Raw genomic sequence first — 22776 nt, forward strand, 5'->3', positions numbered from 1 at the left:
TCTAGGCCATTTAGTTTATCAAGAGGTGATTTCCAGATGTAGAGGCAACGCTTTGATAGCTTGAATCATGTATTGATTACTACCATCCCTGTCTCCTGATAGAGTTCAAAAAGTCTATCGCCTCTCTTGTTGCTCTCCCCTAAGCCGTGATCACCAACAATATCGACGCTTCTTCCCTGCCCTATTTTGGCATTAAAGTTCCCCATGACTAGGGCTGATACTGTCACTCTGTAGACCTTTAGACCAGTTCGATGGAGTCATACAACACTTCAATCGCCATCGTATCTTTTTCCCAAGGTAAGCGCATAGATCTGTACTACTATCTGTACTACTGTACTTGTTGATATCAAATAGTTGCCCGTGCAGTTGAAGCATGGCTCTGTCCGAATCCCTTCACATATTTGATGAACTCCGACTCAACTAGAATCCCAACTTCGTTGTTGTATCGCCGCTTATTTTCACTTCCCGAGAAGTAGAGAATTCCTCCTTCGTGGGCACATATGTCCATTTCTGGTCATCTCAGCTCACTTATTTCCATGAACTTAATCTTCATTCTCCTCATCTTTTTGATCGCATTGAACTTTCTCGCAGCGAAAAGGCTTTTAACCAAGGATATACATAAGTTGGATTTAACCATTATTTCAGTAGCAGGAATGAAATAATATAAAAAATAAACTTGTTTTTAATAGTTTTATTTATATATAAAAATATAAAAAGTCTATTTAAAAAGTAAATATTGATTAATTATAGCATGCCTAACCAGTTTTACTATTAAAAACCTTATTTTTTAATCACAGAGTTAAAACAATTAGGTACGCAGCAAGGCACCAGGCATTTTCTACAAAAGTCATGTAATTTGTAATAAATATTGAATACAGTATTAAAGATTAGGAATTAATTTTTACAATCTTCATTATAATACTTATATTTTATATATTTTTTATTTTTTATAACATTGTTACTCTTTATTTTACTTGTTTATGATATATTCACCTTAACAGTTTATATATATTATCTATAATATGTATATCACTGGTTACATCACTAATCTATATGTTTGTTTATATCCGCCATATTTTGTCAAATTAGAAATTTGTCCAGACTCTTAGGCCGGTATTCATAGTCACTTCTTATATTTAAAATCTTAAGATAACATTTCAGCCAATAGGATAGCTGTATGAACTTATTTAAGACGATCTTAAATATAAGAACTATGAACTTGTTTTACAATACGTTGCATATCGATGTTGCAAGCCGCAAGCTACAAGATTGACCAATTACAGACGAATGTGAGGAGAATACTTGATTGTGATTGGTCAATTCTTGTGACTTGCGGCTTGCAACATCGACATGCGACGCTTTGTAGAACAGGCTTAAGGGTTGATTTATGAAGGCCGTAATCTGTTAACTTATGCCGTAACCATAAAAAATTAAGCAATCACAATCGAATTACAGAAGAATAATCGATTATGGCTGGTATTTATAGTCATTTCTTAGATTTAAGATTGTCTTAAGATAATATTTCAACCAATAAGATAGCTGTATGAGCTTATTTAAGATAATCTTAAATATAAAAATTGACTGTGAATACCGGTCTATGATTCGTCAATTTTTGGTTATGGCATAAGGTAACAGATTACGGCCTCCATAAATCAACTCTAAGACCATTGCACGTGAAAAAATTTTAATCGTAATTGTAAGATCATAAGCAAATTGATCAATCAGAATCAATTATTCTCCTTACAATCTAAAAATAATCGATTGTAGTTCAATTCACTTATGACCTTATGATTATCATTAAAATTTTTTCACGTGCAATAGCCTTAACTGGAAAGCTCCTATATATGGCGCCAATCGCATGCTTTCGAGTGTCACCGTTCATAGCGCCATAGTCAATCAATTATTAGAGTTTACTATCAGCCTTTCTACAAATCATTGCTCGTTGAATAATACAAAAAAGTCAACGATGATGCCGCCGATCATCACCGATTGTGACCGATCGTCTGGGTTTCTCACGTCGCGACATACGTATGTGATTTCATCGTCCTCGCTCGCGAAAATTCAAGCCTCGTTGACGTGTGCCTTCAGCGAAATAATATAGCATTCGTCACATGGTTGTTGCTATTAGAGACCGGTGAAGTTACTTGTCGCATCATCGAATGTTTATCCAAACAACCGAGTTATTATCTGACAGATAAATTTCGAATTACATTCCAATAGGTGAGTAGGGTGAAACGGGCGAAGCAATGAATGAGATGATAAAGAGTGACGGGAAAAGAAGAAAGTCACGTGATTGCTCGGAAATCGAAGTTCGACTTGCGAATTCCGCAATTTTTGCATGTGGGGCACTTAGATCGATGCGATTAAAAATCGAGTAATGTCGTGTATCTTCGTTCTGCAGCTCTCTTTTTTTTCAAAAATTATATATGTTCATTTACGGTAGATAAATTATCAATAGAAATTAAGAATAGTATATTTATATATTATTACCGATATGATTTCATTATACTGATATGATTTCATTTTATCAATATTGTATGGCTACATTAATAATATATACATGTCTCATAACGACATTAGCACACAAAAAAAAACAAACATAAAAAGTAAAACTTTAATAGTTTTAAAACTTTAATAATCGACTAATTGTATCCAAAAGTTTTAAAGCGATTATCGTACATTTTTTTCAATAATCTTGTAATTGATCAATTCACTCACTGTTGAAAGTTTTACTGCTCTCGTTTTTCTATGTGCCACTGGCTTGATACTTCTCTGTGATACATAAGCAGCATATCTCTGATACATATAATTATGTAAGCAGGAAGAAAAAAATATCGATTGACGAATAAATCGCACGATTATTAATTCCTTCGATGCGCATTGTCGAAAGATAAATCATTTTCAAAATAATTATTCGATAGATGAAGATTGCACAATTTGCAGTGAATTTAATCATTTGCCCGATCGTGAATGATTATTTCCGTGAAGGATGCATGCTCGAAATAGACAATTACTACGTTTACATTACGGCGACATTAGTCCGGCTTAATAACAATCGTAATTAGTGAAATCTTGCGTTCGATTGGTACATTCTTTTAAATCTAAACATGTGCTCCAATTAAATGGAAATCACTAACTACGGTTGTCATATCGGATTAATGTCACCTATTAGAAGTTAGCCCCCCACTTTTAGAAATAACTTATTTTGAGAGTTGTGTTGAACTGTGTTAGGTTTGTGCTACATTGTGCTCGAATTTTAAAACCGTAATGTGAAAAATGTCCTAAAAAATGAAAAAAAACGACATTTTAGCCCCCCACTTTGCGATTTTTTTAATTTTCTCGATTGTGCTAGGTTGTGCTAGGTTGTGCTAACATTGTGCCAAAATATTATCTTTAAAAAATAATAACAATAGAAGTTATGATAAAAAATAGATTTGGGAAAAAAAAATATATAAATGACATTTATTCTTATATCAGTCATCTAAAGAGTATGCAAATGCATATCTAATATATACTCGCTTAGCACAAATCGGCACAATTATCGGTTTCATCAGCAGAACGATATGAAGGGCACTTTACTCTTGAGCGCGGTCCTTCGCGCACGCATTTTTTGTTAAAAATTCGGATTTGTAGTTATTGAATGTTCATAATACTGCATATCTGAGTTGTGCTAGCCTAGTTATTGGATGTTCATAATACTGTATATCTGAGGCTAGCTAAGCTAGCACAACTGAGATATGCAGTATTATGAATATCCAATAATTACAAATCCGAGTTTTTAACAAAAAATGCGTGCGCGAAGGGCCGCCCTCAAGAGTAAAGTACCCTTCATATCGTTATGCTGACGAAAGTTATGGTTGTGCCAACTTGTGCTAGGCTAGCACAACTCAGATATGCAGTCTTATGAACATCCAATAACTACAAATCCGAATTTTTAACAAAAAATGCGTGCGCGAAGAACCGCGCTCAAGAGTAAAGTGTCCTTCATATCGTTCTGCTGACGAAACCGATAATTGTGCCAATTTGTGCTAAGCGAGTATATATTAGATATGCATTTGCATACTCTTTAGATGACTGATATAAGAATAAATGTCATTTATATATTTTTTTTCCCAAATCTATTTTTTATTTAACTTCTATTGTTATTATTTTTTAAAGATAATATTTTGGCACAATGTTAGCACAACCTAGCACAACCTAGCACAATCGAGAAAATTAAAAAAATCGCAAAGTGGCAGGCTAGCCTAAAATGTCGTTGTTTTTTTCATTTTTTATGACATTTTTCACATTACAGTTTTAAAATTCGAGCACAATGTAGCACAAACCTAGCACAATTCAGCACAACTCTCAAAATAAGTTATTTCTAAAAGTGGGGGGGCTAACTTCTAATAGGTATTAATGTCGCCGTGTAAACGTAATCAGTGACTCGGCATATCTCATAATATAAAATTACTTTAATAATACGCAAATTCAAATATCTATATGTATATTCTGTAGGGTAAGATCAGATTTGCAATTAATAAAAAAAGAAAATTCTTGTGTTTCACACATATATTTGTTATATCTGTATATGTGCGTATATATGCATCATGTATCTCAAAAACGCAGTAATTAACGCAAATAAATGGACGATACAAACGAAATTGCGGAAGTTTCCAAGTATTTTATCCGAGCCAGTAAAACGCTTTCACTGCGCATGAGGAAAATCACCGCATCTTACAGGAATTCATTATTAAGGAGCTATTATCCGTACAATTATATTATTAATATGTTATTGTTTTTATTGAGAAATTGTACATTCGAGATCAATAAACGTATTCTAAAAGGAATTTATCTTCTCTGTGATCAAATTTCAGTCAATATTTATTGTAAGCTTTTAAATATTTTGAGTTTATATGCACACAGATCTTCATTAAAATAAGAATTCTTCAACCTTTGTGATTTTTTTTCATTGTCCAAGTGTTTTTTTTTTGTTGCGATAAAAATGAAAAGAGAATACGTTTTATATACTGTGTTTCGACTATTTTTATATTTAAGGCTTCTGGTTCACTGCAATTATTTTGATTGTGAGAATTGTCAGAATCGAGAAAGCACATGATAAAAAAATCTTGCAAAATATATTAAAATAGAATTTTTTTTCGATCAATTTGCAATCAACATTTGCAATTGATAGAACAGATTTGTAAAATATATCGAAAAAATATGTGCAATGAAATAACAGAAACTTTAAAGATTTGATCTGGATATTATTTTAAATCTCTTTCCAAAACAATTAAATGAATACATATGATCTTTAATCCCAAATGTATTATTCAGGTCGCTGATTTAGTTCGATCACTGTCGCGATGAAGAGCTATCGAATTATGCATTCTTGGTGGAAAGCTCACATTACACTAGAAGGCATTAAGGATATATTACACCTATTTTTATTTACAATGAAAAAGTTATAGATTAATCTAAATCGTATTTAAAAGTAATACAAAAAATTTTAGTTTAGAACCTAAATTAAAAATAATTTAAATATGAAGTAAAAATATTTTTTAATAGAAATGTAATTAAGAAATAACGACAAAAATAATAATTTTTTTATATAAGTACTTTAAGTATTTATATATAAGATAATATATGTAAAATTTATTGTGATAAGAAATTAATTATTCTGTAAATAAAAAGTTTTATTAAGTTTTATTAAGTTTTATTAAGTTTTATTAAGAATACAAACGAAACGAGTGATGATACAAACATAAACTAAAATTTTTATTTACAGAACAACTAAGTTTTGCATTGCAATGAAACTTCACATAAATAATTTTAAATATTTAAAGTATTTATATAAGAACAATTGAGGTTTTTGTCATTATTTCTTAATTACATTTCCATTAGCTTCTACTTATTTGTTTAAATAATTTTTTATCCAAGTAGGCAGTTATCAACCACCGCTAAACCTTTTGTATTATTTTTAAATGCTATTTAAAATAATCTGTAAATTTTTCGTAATTTTTTCATTATAAGTATAAAAATTATAAAAATGGATATGATACATCCTTAATCAATTATATTCGCAAAGAATGCAGAGGCAGGAAAAAACATCGATTTTAAATATCACTTATCACATCGATTTTAAGTATCACTTATCACGGACATTTATCACGGTATGTATTCTTTTTTCAGAGAATTTTTTGAAATATAAAAAAATGTAAAACATATTACGCTTGCAAATCGCAATTTGCATTTGTCACTATATAGTTTTGTCTAAAATTGCAATTAATCACTGTCTCTTTATGCTGACGTATTTGCTTACGTAGGATATCAGACACTTCTATCGATATGCACTATTGTAATGTAAAAAATCGATGGAACTTGGAATTGGAAAATAGATATCTTATTCTACTAATTTTGGTGGTTTTAAGAAAATAAGATGTCTCAGATGTAAAATATATATATATATATATATATTTATTTATTTATTTATTTAATCGTATTTTATTTATTTAATCGTATTAATTTTTTGTTACAATAATTGTTTTTGAAATGTATCCTGTATTCAAAATTTTTAGAGGTTTAGAACATTATAAATTATTTCTTTTTTTTCCACTGAGAGCTCTCCTGACTTTTCTGAGGATTCATTAGACTTTTAAATAGTTTCACGATATAAGACTCTTCGTCGCAGACTTTTGGTTGCTTTCTGTCTTCCCGCTTCAGATTCGACGTCATCTCGATTTTGATATTTTCGTTCTCGTTCTTGTTTTCACTTAAATCCTATTTTTGTACGCAATAATTTTTTCGCATACATCAAAATTGTCAAATCATCAAAAAATTTTATGTTTTTATTTCCAGTATATTTATTCAACGTTATCTCGTCGACATTGAGTTTCGATAACATATGCTCATCAAATATGTGTATTTATTGCGTTTTTATATATTGCCATATGTCTTTGTTAGATATTTTTGTTTAATAGTTTAGTCTCATATACCGAGGATATGACATTTTGTTTTAGATTGTAAAAAATAAAAAACAAAATTCCATGAATGTTGAACATTTAATTAATTATTGAGTGGTCTCGGAGAAAAAATCGTCGATGGAATTTTTATGAAATGTATTAATTTCAAATCTTTCTTTAACTATAAATATCGATCGTATAAATATCAACTTTTATACGTACATCTCACATAAAATACTTACTTTCAAATCCGATAAAGATTCATTTTCAGCTTCAGTTGCCATTTCAAATTCGCTTTCCATAATTATCGAAAAAATTTCTCATCAAAAGACTTGAAAGTTTACTTTGCTATTTAGTCAGCATTCCCATTTTTTCTCAACTCGCGTTTTAATTTTGGTCATAACTGTGAACGATATCAATATAAATTTTCAATCTATTATATACATTTGATCTATTATATATATCAAATTTGATATCCAATTTAATGGATATCCGAAATTAATATCCGAAAATAATAAATTAATCAATAAATCACTAAAATTTAAATAGTAAATTTATTGATTAATTTATTATTCTAAATTATAACTTGCCTGCAGATTCTCGTCGTGAAAGTAGAAAAAAAGCCGAAAGTGCATGAAGAGACATCATGATGATCATGCATCTGTGATTAAAACTGTCCCAATCTAATAACGCCATTAATATAACCAATAAATTTATCGAGTTGTGCGTATTAATGAATTATTTATAAAAATTTGATTGGAGGTTTATAATCCGAAAAAAATGACATGGTCAAGTCTCATATGGAAATGCTTGATAAATTCATATATAATAAAACAAACGAAGTTTCGATATATCGTGTTTGTTTAATACGATATTGATATATATCCAAATGTTTGGCATTCGTTTGATACAAATAGTTAGGAATTTGTCGAAATTGTAAAAATGATATTTGATGATTTTAGTACGTATGTACATATATATATATATATATATATATATATATATGTATATGTACATATATATATGTATACATCTTCACGATAAAGTAATTGACTCCCTATACTATTATGATCATTGTCAGTGTAGATTAAATACATGATGCGAACGATATGTCATCGGACGTGTTTAAAACTGACCTTGTAGTCTAACATTGTTATTCGTCTATCGTATATACCGCCCTTCTGGACTTTCGTAACAAGACATTACATTATCGAAGAGATATTTTATTTATTATTTTTTGCTAGCAAATTGGCAAATAATTTAATGGATCTTAGCATCAATGATGTCAATGAAGAAAATATATATTATAATAAATATATTATAATTGTAATTTTTCAAGGATTGATTATTAATTTCATACTTAATTGGTTCCATAAACTTTTCATCTTTTCTCTAATGAGAAGAAAAAAAATTTCTTCTCTTTCCTGATGCTCGAGGCTTGTGTCAAAGTCAATATATAGCCAAACCACGTTTCAGAAGAAGAAAATTAAAAATGAAAGAATATTAAATAATATTAAAGTAAAACATGAATTATTTATAGTGAGCTAAAAATGTATCTTTTAAGTGTAATACAGCCGATGGGTATCGTAGGAAAATAACAGCGGCAAATAAATAATTTTCCGTAATACATGCGCGTTTATGTGAACCTGTACGAGTCGTTAACAAAAACCGCTTAATTGTCCAATTGCATCAGCGCAAGGCGAGCGCATGTCTCTTTTCACTTGTATTCTTATTGGCTTTCACTTTCTCGGTGCGAACGATGATTTCCATGTATATACACTGTCGTTTTCGAATGCACCGCAGTACTCTGACGAGTTTTAGGATTAAGCAATTTATTTTGTTTAATAGCATGATCGCACGATTGGGCACTCACTTCATATGAATATAGATCTTAAATAAGACGTAAACGTTTTGCGTATTAGTTAACTTTATATTTGAATGAAAAAAAATATTCGAAAATATAACTGTAGTTGGCATTTTTATATCGCACATTTTTATGGTCTTTGATCTCTGCATGCGTGCTGCATGCACAGAAAGAAGGCTTATAAAATATAATCATATAAAAACAGATTTAACACATGAGATAGCATTTTGTTTTTATGTATATAAAAATTGAATTAAAAATTTAAACATCAAATTTAATGTATGATAATTATAGAAATAAATCGTGCTTTGCATAATTTAGGATTTTTAATTAAATGATGAGTAATTGGATACACATATATTCAATTACTTAATCATATCTAATAATTATTACATTTATATAATGAGGACCTATAACGATAACAAAATAAATACTATCGCTTCTAATTTTTACAATCTTAAAATTTCTGTATTACGATTTCTTATTCCAATTATTAAAATATTTAATATATAGTGATTTATAATAATGTACACGCACCGGCAGGAATGGTGTCCTGCGCTCGGCGCGTGGCTGCTACACATACACACGAAGCGCGTATGTCCATATCTCCGCGAAGCGCGAAGGAGACCGCGGAACGGGGAGAAAAAATAATGGAGGCAATTTTTATTAAATATGTATAATTAAATATGTATGATTCCTTTTAAAGAATGCATTAGAAGAAATCAAAAATTAGAGAAAGGAATAACATGCTCGTGTATTATTCAAATAAGAAAATGATGTCTATTAAGATTAAAGTACTATTGAGTTCGTTCGCAGTTGCGCGTGATAATAAAACGTCGCATTCGCATGACGAAACTCGAGTTTCACTGACGGCTGTATCACGTGGACGCTTCTTGAGTTACGTCATCCACCGCGAAGGTTTATTACTCAGGATTTACATACAAGTTATATACGGTTACATATATACTAGAAACGTACATGTCGAGATTACTCGATCACAGCTAAGAAGAAAAAACTAAAAAGAAAAAGAAGAATCATTTCAATCGGCATAATATTTATATATATATATATATATATATAGATTTATCTTGTTATGAATACGATTTTGATTAATTGAGAAGATTAAATATCGTCGAACAAACACGTGCATTTCCGTATATCATTCAGAATAAAGAAAAGTACTTTCTAGCGTGTAAATAAGAAAGCATAACGATTGCTGTAGTAGCAATATCGTAGAATAAATGAATTTGGGATTCTGCGAATCGAGTGAAAGATTTCGAACAGAAATCATCAGTAGCCGTCTCCGAGCGCTTGATTACGCGCAAGTAGAATGACTTGCCATTTTGTCGCGATAGCATAAGTCAGCGCGTACGATACGTATATTGATGCATGATCACGTCGCCCCGAGTCGAAGCGACTCTGTTTGCTTCGACTCAGTTTACCTCGCTTTAGCTTGATACGGGTGACAGCGACGCGGTTCAGTTGCGAATTGTTTTTCGTCATAGGAGGTTTTCACATGCAAGATCGTTCGAACGTCGGCGAGACCACGTGTACTTCATTTGTGAAATTTATCGTGAATTCCATCTTACGATTGTAGCACATTTCCTCGTATGCACAACATGGATTTGCCAGTAAGCGAATTAAATATCTTTTTACACAATTATTTATAACGCAACGAATAATGATACGAGTAAGAAAATTTGTGTTGCGTTGCATTATGTGTTATAAGAAAATCACGTAATATATGTAGGTTTATCTTGTATTTTTTTACACAATTATTTATAACGTAACGAATAATAACACGAGTAAGAAAATTTGTGTTGTGTTGCATTATGTATTGTGAGAAAATCACGTAATACAAGTAGGTATTCATTTATTCTTATACTTAAGACTTGAATCTGACAACTTAAATATAGATGTGTTTAAGATGTCACAAACCAATCACTTGGAAAACCATAGTTCAGATAAACTCAAATAAACTAGTATAATTTTTCATGTTATGCATTATATCGATGCATTATTATATATTATAGTGCATTATTACATAATGCATTAATATAACAAATGAAATTTACAATTATGTTGTTTTACTATTGTATTAAAATAAATAGATCTATATAAAATTTACATTTTACAATGATTTAAAGTTTTTATTACGCTATTGTAACAACGTATGTATCAGAACTTATTTTGAAATTGCGATATTGTATTTGTGACATTATATAAAACGTCTTTTTAAATAAATAACTTCTATTTTTATTTATATTTTGTTTTCTCACGTTGTTACTATGACTATGTATAAGTTAATATATAAAATAAAATATAATGTAAAATATAAAATAATAAAATAATAATATAATAAAATAAAATATAAAATAAAGTTGCATTCAAATTTATATACATTAATTTATTTGCGAGCATCATAAACATTACTTAAGATAGTCGCGAAATCAAAACGGAATATGAATACTGATTATAATTTGATGAACTGATGTCACGCATTGGATACGCTGAAAGATTTGTTTCCAAACTTTGTGTGTAAAATCGAGCAAAAGATTTCTTTTATCTTTTTAGGTTTTTAACATCTTTTTCTCTAAAAAAAAAAAAAAAACAACGCAGTTATTATTTTTCTCGTGTATTTAATATAATAAATTATATAAGATTTAATAATTTACATTTTCAATGTAGATTAATTTTAGAATTACTTATATTTAATATTTTATATTATATTTAATATTTTTCTCATTCTTTATCATTTTCGAATTTTGAGAATTAAGAAAGAATAAAAAGAAGTTTTGAACAAATAATATAATTAACTTGTATTCGTAGAAATTAGATATGAACAATAATCATATAATTTATAGTTTAATAATAAAATTTTGGAAAGTCTAAACAAAAATAAAATTTGTACTACTTTGCTTAGGTATAACGCGATGTGATTTGTGCGTGCGCGCGCGCGCACGCGTGTATAGTTCATGTATGAAATAAAAAAAATGAAAGGAAAAAAGAAAATCAAATTTAATGATGTTGTAAAATATTCTACGTACTTATGAAAATTTTTTCCATTGTTAATATTAAAATCGGCTGATGAAATATGACAATGATGTTTCTTTAACTTTTCGGTTTTCGAGATCTGATAATCGAGCAAATTATTAAAATACTTCTTAGATTCGAATTAATAAAATTTCCTGAACTAGATCGCTGAACAACTGTTAATGTACTTGAATATTTAGAATTTTTCAAAGCATGAAAATGAAATCTGATGAAATGGATTCGTGAGTTGAATGTCTTTTTCAATATGAAATAGCTTGTATGCGAAGCAGTGACATATCAATCGACATACATGGCTTCTTATCTTTATTCCTTTTTCCTTGTGTAACGTACAAATAAATTTCTTAATATAGTTATCGATATAATCATTGATACAATATTTATATAAAAAGTTTGCTTCCATTTCTCGAAAATGATTTAATCCTCCAATACCTCTCAAAAGTCTATCAGAATATATATCGCTACTATTATAAGTTATATATAATTTTTGAGATGAAGAATTTGTTATGTATTAGATAATTAATATTATAAGCCATTACGCGATAATTAAGAATCGTGTAAAAATAAACCAGAATCATAAACTTTGATTTTATGTTATATAGTAATTTTTAGTTTTCGTCTTTAGCGATAAACTATCTATAGTTTATGATTATTTATTTCACTTGTATACGATTCGTTATTTCTTAGAAAATAATTTTGACATAATTGTAAATGCAAATTCATTAAGTTCGGTATAAACGCGACTCATTAAATGGTTAGATTTTTAGATAAACGCTTATAAATTAATAATAATAATGATTAATCGATAGATTAACATTTAGAGTAGTTTGCCAATGCAAGTTTTAAAAAATTGAAGACTCAACGATGCGTATTGTTTTTCAAATTCTCACTATAAAAGCTAATTGCATACTTGAACAGGAGTTACGTGACTCGTTTTTCATATAGCATGACGCATTTTTTAGAAGTCATCGTGACGCTTTGAGACGATCACGAAAAAATTATTCGCGAGCGGAATAAATTCAAGATAAGACAGATAAGCAGGCCAATAGATAAGCAAACGAATACAAGCAAACATTAATGTAGATCCAAATTTTTTTCGAGCTCATTGCTCTTGACTCAACAAAACTTGACTTTGACAAAACTCTCGTGGATAAATGTGGAATAAGTTTTTTCGCGGCAAGTAATGCGGCAATTGTGAATCTCTAATGATCATTATCTTCGTTACGCAAGCTGTCTTGTCTAGTGACACGATAATTATGTAAGTTTTATCCTTTCGTGTGTTCGCTATGTAATGAGTATTTTTCCGACGTCAGAATAACAAAATAATATCATATTTTCTCGATGAGATAACGAATCATGAGACAGAAGCAAATAATACAGAATAACGCCGAATAATGTAATGCCTTATCATTATTATTATTGCAATCGTGATTTGTAATTGACAATGGTTGCATTTAGCAGAAAAAGTAGTTTTGCAATTATAAGATTTTTTTAACATGGCTTTTGTTTTTAATTTTGTCTTTAATTGTATTTAAAAAATGTTACAATAGTTGCCAAACTGGTTTTTTTTTTTGCTGAACACATTGATGCTCAAATCTCGATCAAATATAGCAAAGGTCGGCAAGTGGACACTGCTCGCGGGCGCCCAATGCCCGCAGGCAACAGTCAAGCGCGCTGGGATTAGCATTAGGCGGCTGCAATAAAGTGAGGAGAGGGGATAGCAGGAACGTCTGTTCATTGAACTGTTCAAGGAATAAAAAAATATTGTGTTGCACAAATTCAGATCCGGAATTAGCATAAATTAATAACTATCTATATTTTAAATAAACAATTCTTACAATAATATTAAATAAACAACTCTTATATAACATTTAATTAGTATTTGATTCATAGTTTTCCGATATTATATACGATATATCAGATGTTATCGTTTTCAACTCAAACTTATTATTGCAAAATTCAAATGTGAATCTGTTTGCATAATCGCGATTTATTTAATTTCATAATAGAAAATAATTGTTCACATAAATATGTAGAACCGAACATACTCATTATTTTTGCAACACAAGCATGTAGTTGAGGAAAACATTCTTGAGATATATATGAATAAAATTGTACGATGTCAGTCATTGTATAAAAATGATTTTTTAAGAGCAGTGTCACATTTTAAATCTATTAATTCTAATTGTATATCTGCGGGAACAATATTAATATCAATAGTAAAAGGTGTCATAAAAATAAATAAGTCTTCTTCTAAAACATGCATTTCCCTAAACCGACAATCGAATTCATTATGTAATAATTGAAATAAATTTATATATTTTTCATATTGCTTATCTTGAATGTGCATGGCAACAGATAATAAATTTGAAAAATGCAACAACTGTCGAGATTGAAATTGATTGATCCATAAATTAAGTTTCATTTGAAAATGCGGAACTTTATTCCAAGGTACTAAAAATATTAGATACGTTCCTGAGATGTGCACAACAGACGGGCACTCGCGGGCGTTCTCGGACGCCGTGCCCAATTTCAGCGTTTTGCCGACCCCTGAAATATAGTACAAGAGACATAATTAACATTCTAAATTCCGAATACTGACAAATCTGAGAATTGTACCATGTAAATGACGTGAACCAAGTCATTCCGCGTAATACAGTAACAAGTTAATAAATGGCAATTCAATTATCAGTGTAAAGATTTCTCGATACTTTATCTTTAAACGATAGCGATACGAATCACCAACAATTTGCAACGCACAATGCGCTATAAGTAACAATTCTCTAACAATGCCCTGCAGAGTCCGTCAATCATTTTTATCTAATGCTCAATATCAAGAAGTACTAAGTGCACGCATCCGTGAAAAACGCATTTCCTCTCTGGAGTTCTGGCATCGTCCGTCTGAGTTATCTGATTTAATCTGTAATTGAATATAGTTTGTTTCCAAATTAGTAATGAATATTCCCTTATTTGTTAATACGCGTATATATCTTTATATTTTAATAACATGTATAAATTGATCAATTCTGCGATATTCGCGAAATTTTGATACACGAATTGGTAAGCGGATCTTGAAAGTGACCTTTCCGTCAAACTTAATAAAACATTTTTTCAAATAACTTATTTTCATATATTAAACATTAAATTTTCCATTATTAATGTACTATATGTGTTTCTTATAAGTTAAGTTAGTTTAAAAAAACGCATCAAAAATGGTACTTAATGGGTGATGTAAAAAATTATTGTTAAAACTATTATATATTTTCTATTAGTTATTATCACAATGTTCATTTGTTAATAGTTTGACTGAAGGGTTATACTCAGCATTTCTGAAACGGGGACACTCCTGAGGCCACAGCGATCGGCGGCTCGGCCGTCGAGTCTCGAGCGATAGTAGGGAGATAGTAGGCATCGCCTCGGAAATCAGCATTCGGGCAGCCCCCGAAATGTGCATTTCTTTGCGAGCACTGATTTACATAAATTTCGTCAGATTAGCATTTTTTTCTATTTTAAAGATTGAGGAGGAGGAAAAATCCCAGATTCCGTTACAACAAAATTTCGAATGCAAATTACCATGGTGTGTCATGGTCAAAATATCGGTCGAAGTAAATTCGATTTGAGCGCACTGACATTCAACTTATCACTGACATTCAATCTTGATAATGGCTTTGATTGTATAATAAATAGTCGTATCACGCTATGTCTCCAATGTATGCTAATTTTTCTATTATTTATAAAATATTTCTAATTAATATAATGAGATCAAGAACGCATTTTTAATATCTGCTCGTCGCATTTTCGTGGAATATAAAATATCGATAAGCTTAAAGGACATGGCCAATTATGGCATATTTATTTTCGTAATCTACATTAATGATGAAGAAATTGTAACGCTAATTATGAGTGAACGATGATGAGTTATAAGAAAAAAAGGAGATAAGATAATAAGCAAGTGTTAGATGTACAATGTATGAAACCCTATTTTTTTCTTATTGTGAGCGAAATAATCTAACGCAGTTATAGTTTCTAAAACTTTTTGAACAATGTGTTTGAGAAATCGATCTTATCCAAGATCATTTGACTAATCATGATTATGATTAAAATCGTATTTAATGTATCTATTGTATCTATTGTAGACCGTAGACGCATCGCAACCGAAGGCTATAAGAATGGCAGGGTCACCAATGTTAGAAAATGAGAGCGGACCAGAGGATGAGCAACCGTTCCTCAGCATTACGGACATAATGTTAATTCTCGGCATCCTCCTGGCAATGATGTTTGTCTACGTGAGAAGTAGAATGCGAAGGGAGGCCGCGCCAGCACCCAAATCCTATTCTATTCAGTAAATATATTTTTTATACAAACTGTCTTGGCTCTAAACGTTTGTTCGAAGAAGTCTTGATATATTTAAATTTACCAGTAAATAATACGAAATTATTTCAAAAATCACCCAAAGAAAGTAAGAGATTTGGATAATGACAAATAAAATTGTTCGCTCAACAGAGATCTTCCTTAAGCATGCATCCAAGAATTAATGATACTGTAATTTGTTGTATGAAACGATTGTTCGATTGCAGGCCGACATCGTTCGCCGTGGCACCTTCATCGGAAAACTCCTTTATCAAGAAACTGAAGACTTCCGGGCGAAGTCTGGTAGTGTTCTATGGCAGTCAGACAGGTACTGCCGAAGAATTTGCTGGTCGTCTTGCCAAGGAAGGTATCAGATATAAGATGAAGGGAATGGTAGCTGATCCTGAAGAGTGCAACATGGTATATAGATCATTATTTTTCATTTTGAAAGGGAAGGAGAAGGGACATTTCGAATCGCATTTTATGAATATTTTATATTAAAAAAAACTGGCCGAGTAAGACTATTCATGTCACAAGCGATATCTTGTTAAGCCAATTGAGAAATTTTTCTGCTCAACTACTCTGCATGTGCAGAAATGTATATATAGTAATATATTAATGCTTCGCGCGAAGATAATTTCTATTCAACCACTTCGCGGATGTAACGATCATTTACAATGTAAAGGAGTAATAAGAGATTACAATGAATATTTTTATTTTTATACAGGAGGAGTTAGTACATCTGAAAACGATTCCCAACAGTTTAGCGGTATTTTGCCTGGCTACATATGGAGAAGGCGATCCCACTGATAATGCGATGGAGTTTATTGATTGGCTCAAAAACGGTGACGCTGATCTTACAGAATTAAATTATGCGGTATGAATATTATTGATTATTTTCAATTCGAATGTATTCTGTTTTTATCATTGAGAATTTAATTATTTCCATTATTTCGACTATTTATTTAATTTAATTCAACCTAATTTTTAATAAATTTTAATGTGATAATACATTACCTCAATTATAATAATAATAATAATGATAATGATGATGTATGATAAAATACATTGGAACAAAGATAACCTGTGAAGTCACTCAAAGACGTGAATCACAGAAAAAAATGATGAATTTCCGATTTCCTTTAGTCTTAGAAAAATATTTATTTGATATCGCGGTGGTGCCAGAATGGGGTCTCGGCTCACCGAAGATCAGATAGAAGAGGAACTACACAAGAAAAAATACGTACATGTGTGCTTACGTACATGTGTGCTCACGTACATGCTTCTTTGTATGCAGTTCCCCTTCCACCTGATTCTCAGTGAGCCGAGACCTTTCATTCTGGTGCTCTTCGTTACACTACTAGGATGGCGTGTGGTTGATTAAGTAGTACACTTGTGACGGTCGTATAAAATATTGATATGTGAAATCGCGATTTGCCGAGTAGCAAAATAAACATATGCCAATGTATATGTAGATAATATATATATATATATATATATATATATATATATATATATATTGTATATATGTATAGATATAAATATATAGCTGTTTCGCGTTATCGCTTGATTTCACAGTCTTCATTTGGCTGTGATTATGAATGTGGGAATATCATCATATAATAGATTCTTTCATATCGTCATGCGGCATCATTGCATCGCTAGCGTCACAACGCGGCGGCATGCTGCACTATCACGTACATTGCATAAGGTATTGTTCAAGGATCGCGAATTCGAATCATCGGAATTTCTTTGCGATTATCGCATCTAAAAAGAATTCTAAAAAGAATTGCGTCACGGAATTTTAATATATATTCTTTTTCACTTTAATCACATTTCTTTTCTCTTTCATTTATTTTTTTTATTTTTTTATTTTTTTTTAAGGTATTTGGGCTGGGTAACAAGACCTACGAGCATTATAACGAGGTGGGCATATATGTGGATCATAGATTGGAGCAGTTAGGTGCTACACGTGTCTTTGAACTAGGTCTTGGAGATGATGATGCAAAGTAGGTTTCCGCGAACGTGTGTTATCTTCTTTTTCATGTGTGTCTGTAATTTAGAATTATATTTCTTTTTATTATAACTTTTATTATAAATAAGATAATAATACATAGGAAATTATATTAAGACGATACTCTTTCTGCTATCTATTTCTAATTTACAATTAAATTTTATAACTTAAAATTATTTTCTCTTATAAAAAATATTTTTAATATTACAGCATAGAAGATGATTTTATCACGTGGAAAGACAAATTTTGGCCGGCCGTCTGCGAATTCTTTGGCATCGAGGGAGCAGGTGAGGATGTTAGTATTCGGCAGTACAAACTCACGGAACATGTAGATATGCCGGCCGAACGTATCTATACCGGAGAATTTGCTCGTCTTCATTCCTTCAAGAATCAGAGACCGTAAGTCCTTATTTATTATAGAATCTCATTAAATGATTTTTATTTTATTTTTAGCTTTAATTATTTATAGGCCATATGATGCAAAGAATCCATTCTTGGCTCCTGTGATAGTGAATCGCGAGTTACACGGTCCAACATCCGAGAGATCATGCATGCATATCGAATTTTATATTGAAGATTCCAAGATACGTTATGACGCAGGCGATCATTTGGCAGTCTATCCTGTGAACAACGCGAAGTTGGTGAACAAAATTGGCGAACAATGTGGAGCGAATTTGGATATTGTTTTTACTCTTACTAATACAGATGGTATTTATTTACTTTTTATTCTCTTTCTTTCAATAATTTTATTTATTTGCATTTCTTCAAATAATTTGTCGTTTTTTTAGAGGAATCCACAAAGAAACATCCATTTCCTTGTCCTTGCACTTACAGAACTGCCTTGACGTATTATCTGGATATCACAAGTAACCCGCGCACACACATTCTCAAAGAATTAGCCGAGTACGCGACCGATCCTGCAGACAAGGAAAAGCTAAAACTGATGGCATCAACTACTGCAGAAGGCAAAGCAGCTTATCAGCAATGGATAATTCAGGAAAATCGCAACATTGTGCATATTCTGGAAGATATTCCCAGCTTGAAACCTCCATTAGATCACCTATGCGAGATTTTGCCGCGGTTACAATGTCGATACTATTCTATATCTTCGTCTCCAAAAGTATATCTTTTTATTGATTTTTTAGAAATAAAATATCTATTAAAACATTATCTTTTTAAACAAAAATCATAATTTTCATTTTAGCTTCATCCAACTACGATTCATATTACGGCGGTAGTAGTGGAATACAAAACTCCGACTGGCAGGATAAATAGAGGTGTAACGACCAGTTGGTTAAAGGAGAAGCATCCCTCCGATCCGCCCTGTCTCGTCCCGATCTTTCTAAGGAAATCTCAGTTCCGTTTACCAACGCGCCCGAATATCCCCATTATTATGGTTGGTCCAGGAACCGGTCTAGCACCATTTAGAGGCTTCATACAAGAACGGGATTTTGCAAGAAAGGAAGGTAAACATGCCTTCGGTAAACTTTTTGGCCATATTTTCAAATTACTTTTATCGATAAAAATGCCTCTAAAACTGACTTCAAAAACCATCTGATTGGAAAGCTATATTTAAAATACTTTTATCGATAAAAGTGAGTTCATGATATGATACTTAATAGTAATCTTATAATACATTCATCGTGATAAAATGCATCACTATCTGAATCATAATTTCAGGTAAAGAGGTCGGTGACACGATACTGTATTTTGGATGTAGAAAAAGTCAAGAGGATTTCCTTTATCGCGATGAGTTAGAAGAATATGTGAAGAATGGCACATTAACATTGCACACTGCGTTTAGTCGAGAGCAGTCACATAAAGTCTATGTCACGCATTTGCTTGAGAAGAACAAAGAGGAAATATGGCGTGTTATCGGCGAACAAAATGGACATATTTATGTTTGCGGGTTAGTTAAAGCATCTGCTTTCTTAGAAAAGGGAAATTTATATTTAAATCTTTACATGTAAATTTTACGTGTTCTTTTCAGGGATGCAAGGAATATGGCCCGCGATGTACACAACATACTATTAAAAGTTGTAATGGAACGCGGCAATATGTCGGAACTTGATGCCGCGAATTATATCAAGAAAATGGAATCACAAAAGCGATATTCCAGTGATGTTTGGAGTTGAGTCATATTAACTGTATCATAGAAAAATAGAAAAGCATTTTTCAATCAGAGAAGCATTTTATAAATGCGTAGGTCAGAATTTGATGCTTAATTCATTGAAGTGACGGGATAGTTGTTAGTAGTGACATTCAATTAAATCGTCTATCATTCGTTCTATTTTCATTCGATGAATTTCATTTCATTATGTCCTGTCAAATAAAATAACTATAGTTGAATCATATGCTTGATAGCCAGAGTCAGCATTAATGTCGATCTACAATAGGTGATTTAAGCTTTAAGAAGTAAGAAATTAGCCAATCATAATAGAATATGAGAAAAATAATCGACTATGATTGGTCAATTTTTTACGGCTTAAAGATTAAATACCTATGTGTCGGTCCACAATAGGTCATTTAAGCTTTAAGAAATAAGAAATTGACCAATTATAATCGAATATGAAAAGAATAATTGACTATGATTGATCAATTTCTTACGACTTAAAGATTAAATATTTATTGTGGACCGACACTATTGCGGACCGAGATTTACACACAGTCTCCTTTAAAATTTACGCGAAATATTTAATCACATCTGATTTTCATACTCGTGTTTTTTTGTATATAACAAAGTAAATTGTTTCGAAATCTTTTTACATATATATAAATTTGATTTTCGATGAAAGACTGATTTCAAATTTATCGAAAAAAATATAGAAAGATTCGATAATTTTGGAGTTTTTGCATTTTTTACAAATGTTAATGCTTCTTTCACGTACAATATAAGTAAATTTATATACACATGCAACAATGAAAGATCATGTCTTTTTGATAAGAGTTAGTTTCTCGTTAAAAATTTTTCTATATTTTAGAAAAATCTTTCTATATTTTATTTTTAAACTTATCGAGTTTCTATATTGCTATTTACTATATTTATAGCACTCATAATCATTTAATAAAAAATGTATTCATAAAGTGATTTCATGAATAATTTTAGTTTTATAATAATCTTTGTCAAAAATAAGATTACTTAAAAACAGAATTTGTACATTTTGTGGACAATATAAGGAGATAGATTAGCTCATTTTTGCTTATGTTAATACTTTTAGTAATCTTTAAAAATTATCTTCACTTAATTAAAGAAAGATGTGTCGACTCTGGCAGTAATGTAACAAATCCGTCATGGAAGTGAAACAAACAGTTTCATTAAAATTCTGCTGTTTGTCATTGTTCGCGATTGTCCAATCGCAATGCGTCAATTTAGTTAAACGTTAAGTCTCATCGAATATAATGTAAACGCGATTTTTTATAAGATCAGTATATAGTACAATGTAAATGATTATTATTGCGCAAAAAATTATTATTGAGTTTTACAAAGCACAAGGCACAATAAATTCTCAAAGTGGCTTTTGCAACTAAAAAGATATATTAAGTTTATGCATGTGGATCTATAGTAAAATTTAAAGCTAAGAAAATCCAGTTACATCAGCGAATATCACTTTAAACTTTTCATTCCATGTTCACTCCATTGCAATCATTGCTGCATTACAATGTTGAGATTGAAGCAAATGTCACGAGCACTTCACTCAACATTCAAAAATGTTAACTCGGGCTTCCTATCTTTAATGAATTGTGATATTATCGATTCGGCAATACAACTGTTGCAACAAGCTGAATGAACAATTATGAATAAGATGATGTTGCTATGATATTCAGCGTTTTTAATTTAGAAATATCAAATACATGCATGTGAAACTGTCTTATGATTATATAATGAATTACAATTATATTTTTACACGATACATATAGGGATGGTGAATAAAGATCACATACATAAAGCAAATAAATTACATTGAAGCATATCTTTATTCTCACGCGTCTAAGAATGATATTTTTAAATTAATTTTACAAATACAAAAATTATTTTATATTTTTTTTTATATTAGAGTATTATAATTTTTTGAAAGATGTCTAAAAATTGAATTAACTTTTAATAATTTAATGAATAATTTAATGAATTTCATAAGTTTCAATAAAACATAACATAATTGCAACAAAATGACCATATTCAGCAATATGTTTATTTTGCAACTGTTGGAAGTATTTTGTGCTAGTATTGAATTTTTACTTTTAGTATTAATCCTAGATAATTCAGTGTTAGTATTAGATTATTCTTCTAAATCTAATAATATGATTCAATTTAGCATGGAACATTTCTAACAGTTCTAAAAAAATAAATATTATAATATAAGGATCACTTTCACCAAGTCCGATTAATTTAATAATAATGGAATAATCGATTGATTATTCCATTTGAATTGAACAATCGCAATTTGTCTATAATTTAACAACAAATACAATTGGTCAATTCCACTGAAATAATTGGCTAATTAAATTAATCAAAATTGGTAAAAGTAGCCCCAAAAATTTAATAACTCTGTTAGGGT

The 22776-nt window shown here is 30.6% G+C and overlaps 2 protein-coding genes and 1 long non-coding RNA gene across 6 annotated transcripts; 1 reads left to right on the forward strand and 2 right to left on the reverse strand.

The window, feature by feature from the left end:
* The first annotated feature begins 1958 nt into the window (after positions 1-1958).
* Cpr (Cytochrome P450 reductase) lies at positions 1959-22176 on the forward strand. 2 transcript variants are annotated; one of them, XM_089083035.1, is made up of 11 exons: positions 1959-2220; positions 15993-16198; positions 16434-16626; positions 16934-17083; positions 18091-18215; positions 18431-18619; positions 18690-18928; positions 19009-19340; positions 19425-19686; positions 19901-20129; positions 20211-22176. In XM_089083035.1, exons 2-11 carry the CDS (start codon positions 16026-16028, stop codon positions 20353-20355), a joined length of 2037 nt encoding a protein of 678 aa, XP_088939161.1. In that variant the 5' UTR covers positions 1959-2220; positions 15993-16025; the 3' UTR covers positions 20356-22176. The 2 variants fall into 2 exon arrangements, with proteins under 2 accessions (XP_088939161.1, XP_011643152.2); XM_011644850.3 differs by lacking the exon at positions 1959-2220 and adding an exon at positions 10226-10436.
* On the reverse strand, positions 6482-9787 carry LOC148934888 (uncharacterized). 3 transcript variants are annotated; one of them, XM_089083038.1, is made up of 3 exons: positions 9343-9787; positions 7184-7624; positions 6482-6759 (listed from the first exon to the last, which is right to left on the reverse strand). In XM_089083038.1, the coding sequence occupies exons 2-3, from the start codon at positions 7241-7243 to the stop codon at positions 6577-6579; spliced, it is 243 nt and encodes an 80-aa protein (XP_088939164.1). In that variant the 5' UTR covers positions 7244-7624; positions 9343-9787; the 3' UTR covers positions 6482-6576. The 3 variants fall into 3 exon arrangements, 2 of the variants coding, with proteins under 2 accessions (XP_088939164.1, XP_088939163.1); XM_089083037.1 differs by lacking the exon at positions 9343-9787 and having other exon boundaries at positions 7184-7855; XR_016140813.1 differs by lacking the exon at positions 9343-9787 and having other exon boundaries at positions 6712-7122; positions 7184-7855.
* LOC148934889 (uncharacterized) lies at positions 13648-15993 on the reverse strand. Its single transcript, XR_016140814.1, has 2 exons — positions 15182-15993; positions 13648-14776 (listed from the first exon to the last, which is right to left on the reverse strand). It is a non-coding gene; the product is annotated as an uncharacterized LOC148934889 (long non-coding RNA).
* Positions 22177-22776: the final 600 nt, after the last annotated feature.

The sequence above is a fragment of the Pogonomyrmex barbatus genome, unplaced genomic scaffold, assembly GCF_055798465.1.
Source record: "Pogonomyrmex barbatus isolate J1 unplaced genomic scaffold, ASM5579846v1 scaffold7, whole genome shotgun sequence".
In the NCBI taxonomy this organism is placed as follows: domain Eukaryota; kingdom Metazoa; phylum Arthropoda; class Insecta; order Hymenoptera; family Formicidae; genus Pogonomyrmex; species Pogonomyrmex barbatus.

Bases quoted from the DNA above. Each gene is read 5' to 3' on its own strand.
- Cpr (XM_011644850.3), top strand. From the start codon at position 10,416: ATGCACAACATGGATTTGCCA. The intron at 10,437-15,992 runs GTAAGCGAATTA...TATCTATTGTAG, and splicing joins TGCACAACATGGATTTGCCA to ACCGTAGACGCATCGCAACC. The intron at 19,341-19,424 runs GTATATCTTTTT...TTTTCATTTTAG, and splicing joins CTATATCTTCGTCTCCAAAA to CTTCATCCAACTACGATTCA.
- LOC148934888 (XM_089083038.1), bottom strand. From the start codon at position 7,243: ATGGAAAGCGAATTTGAAATGGCAACTGAAGCTGAAAATGAATCTTTA. The intron at 6,760-7,183 runs GTAAGTATTTTA...GTACAAAAATAG, and splicing joins AATCTTTATCGGATTTGAAA to GATTTAAGTGAAAACAAGAA.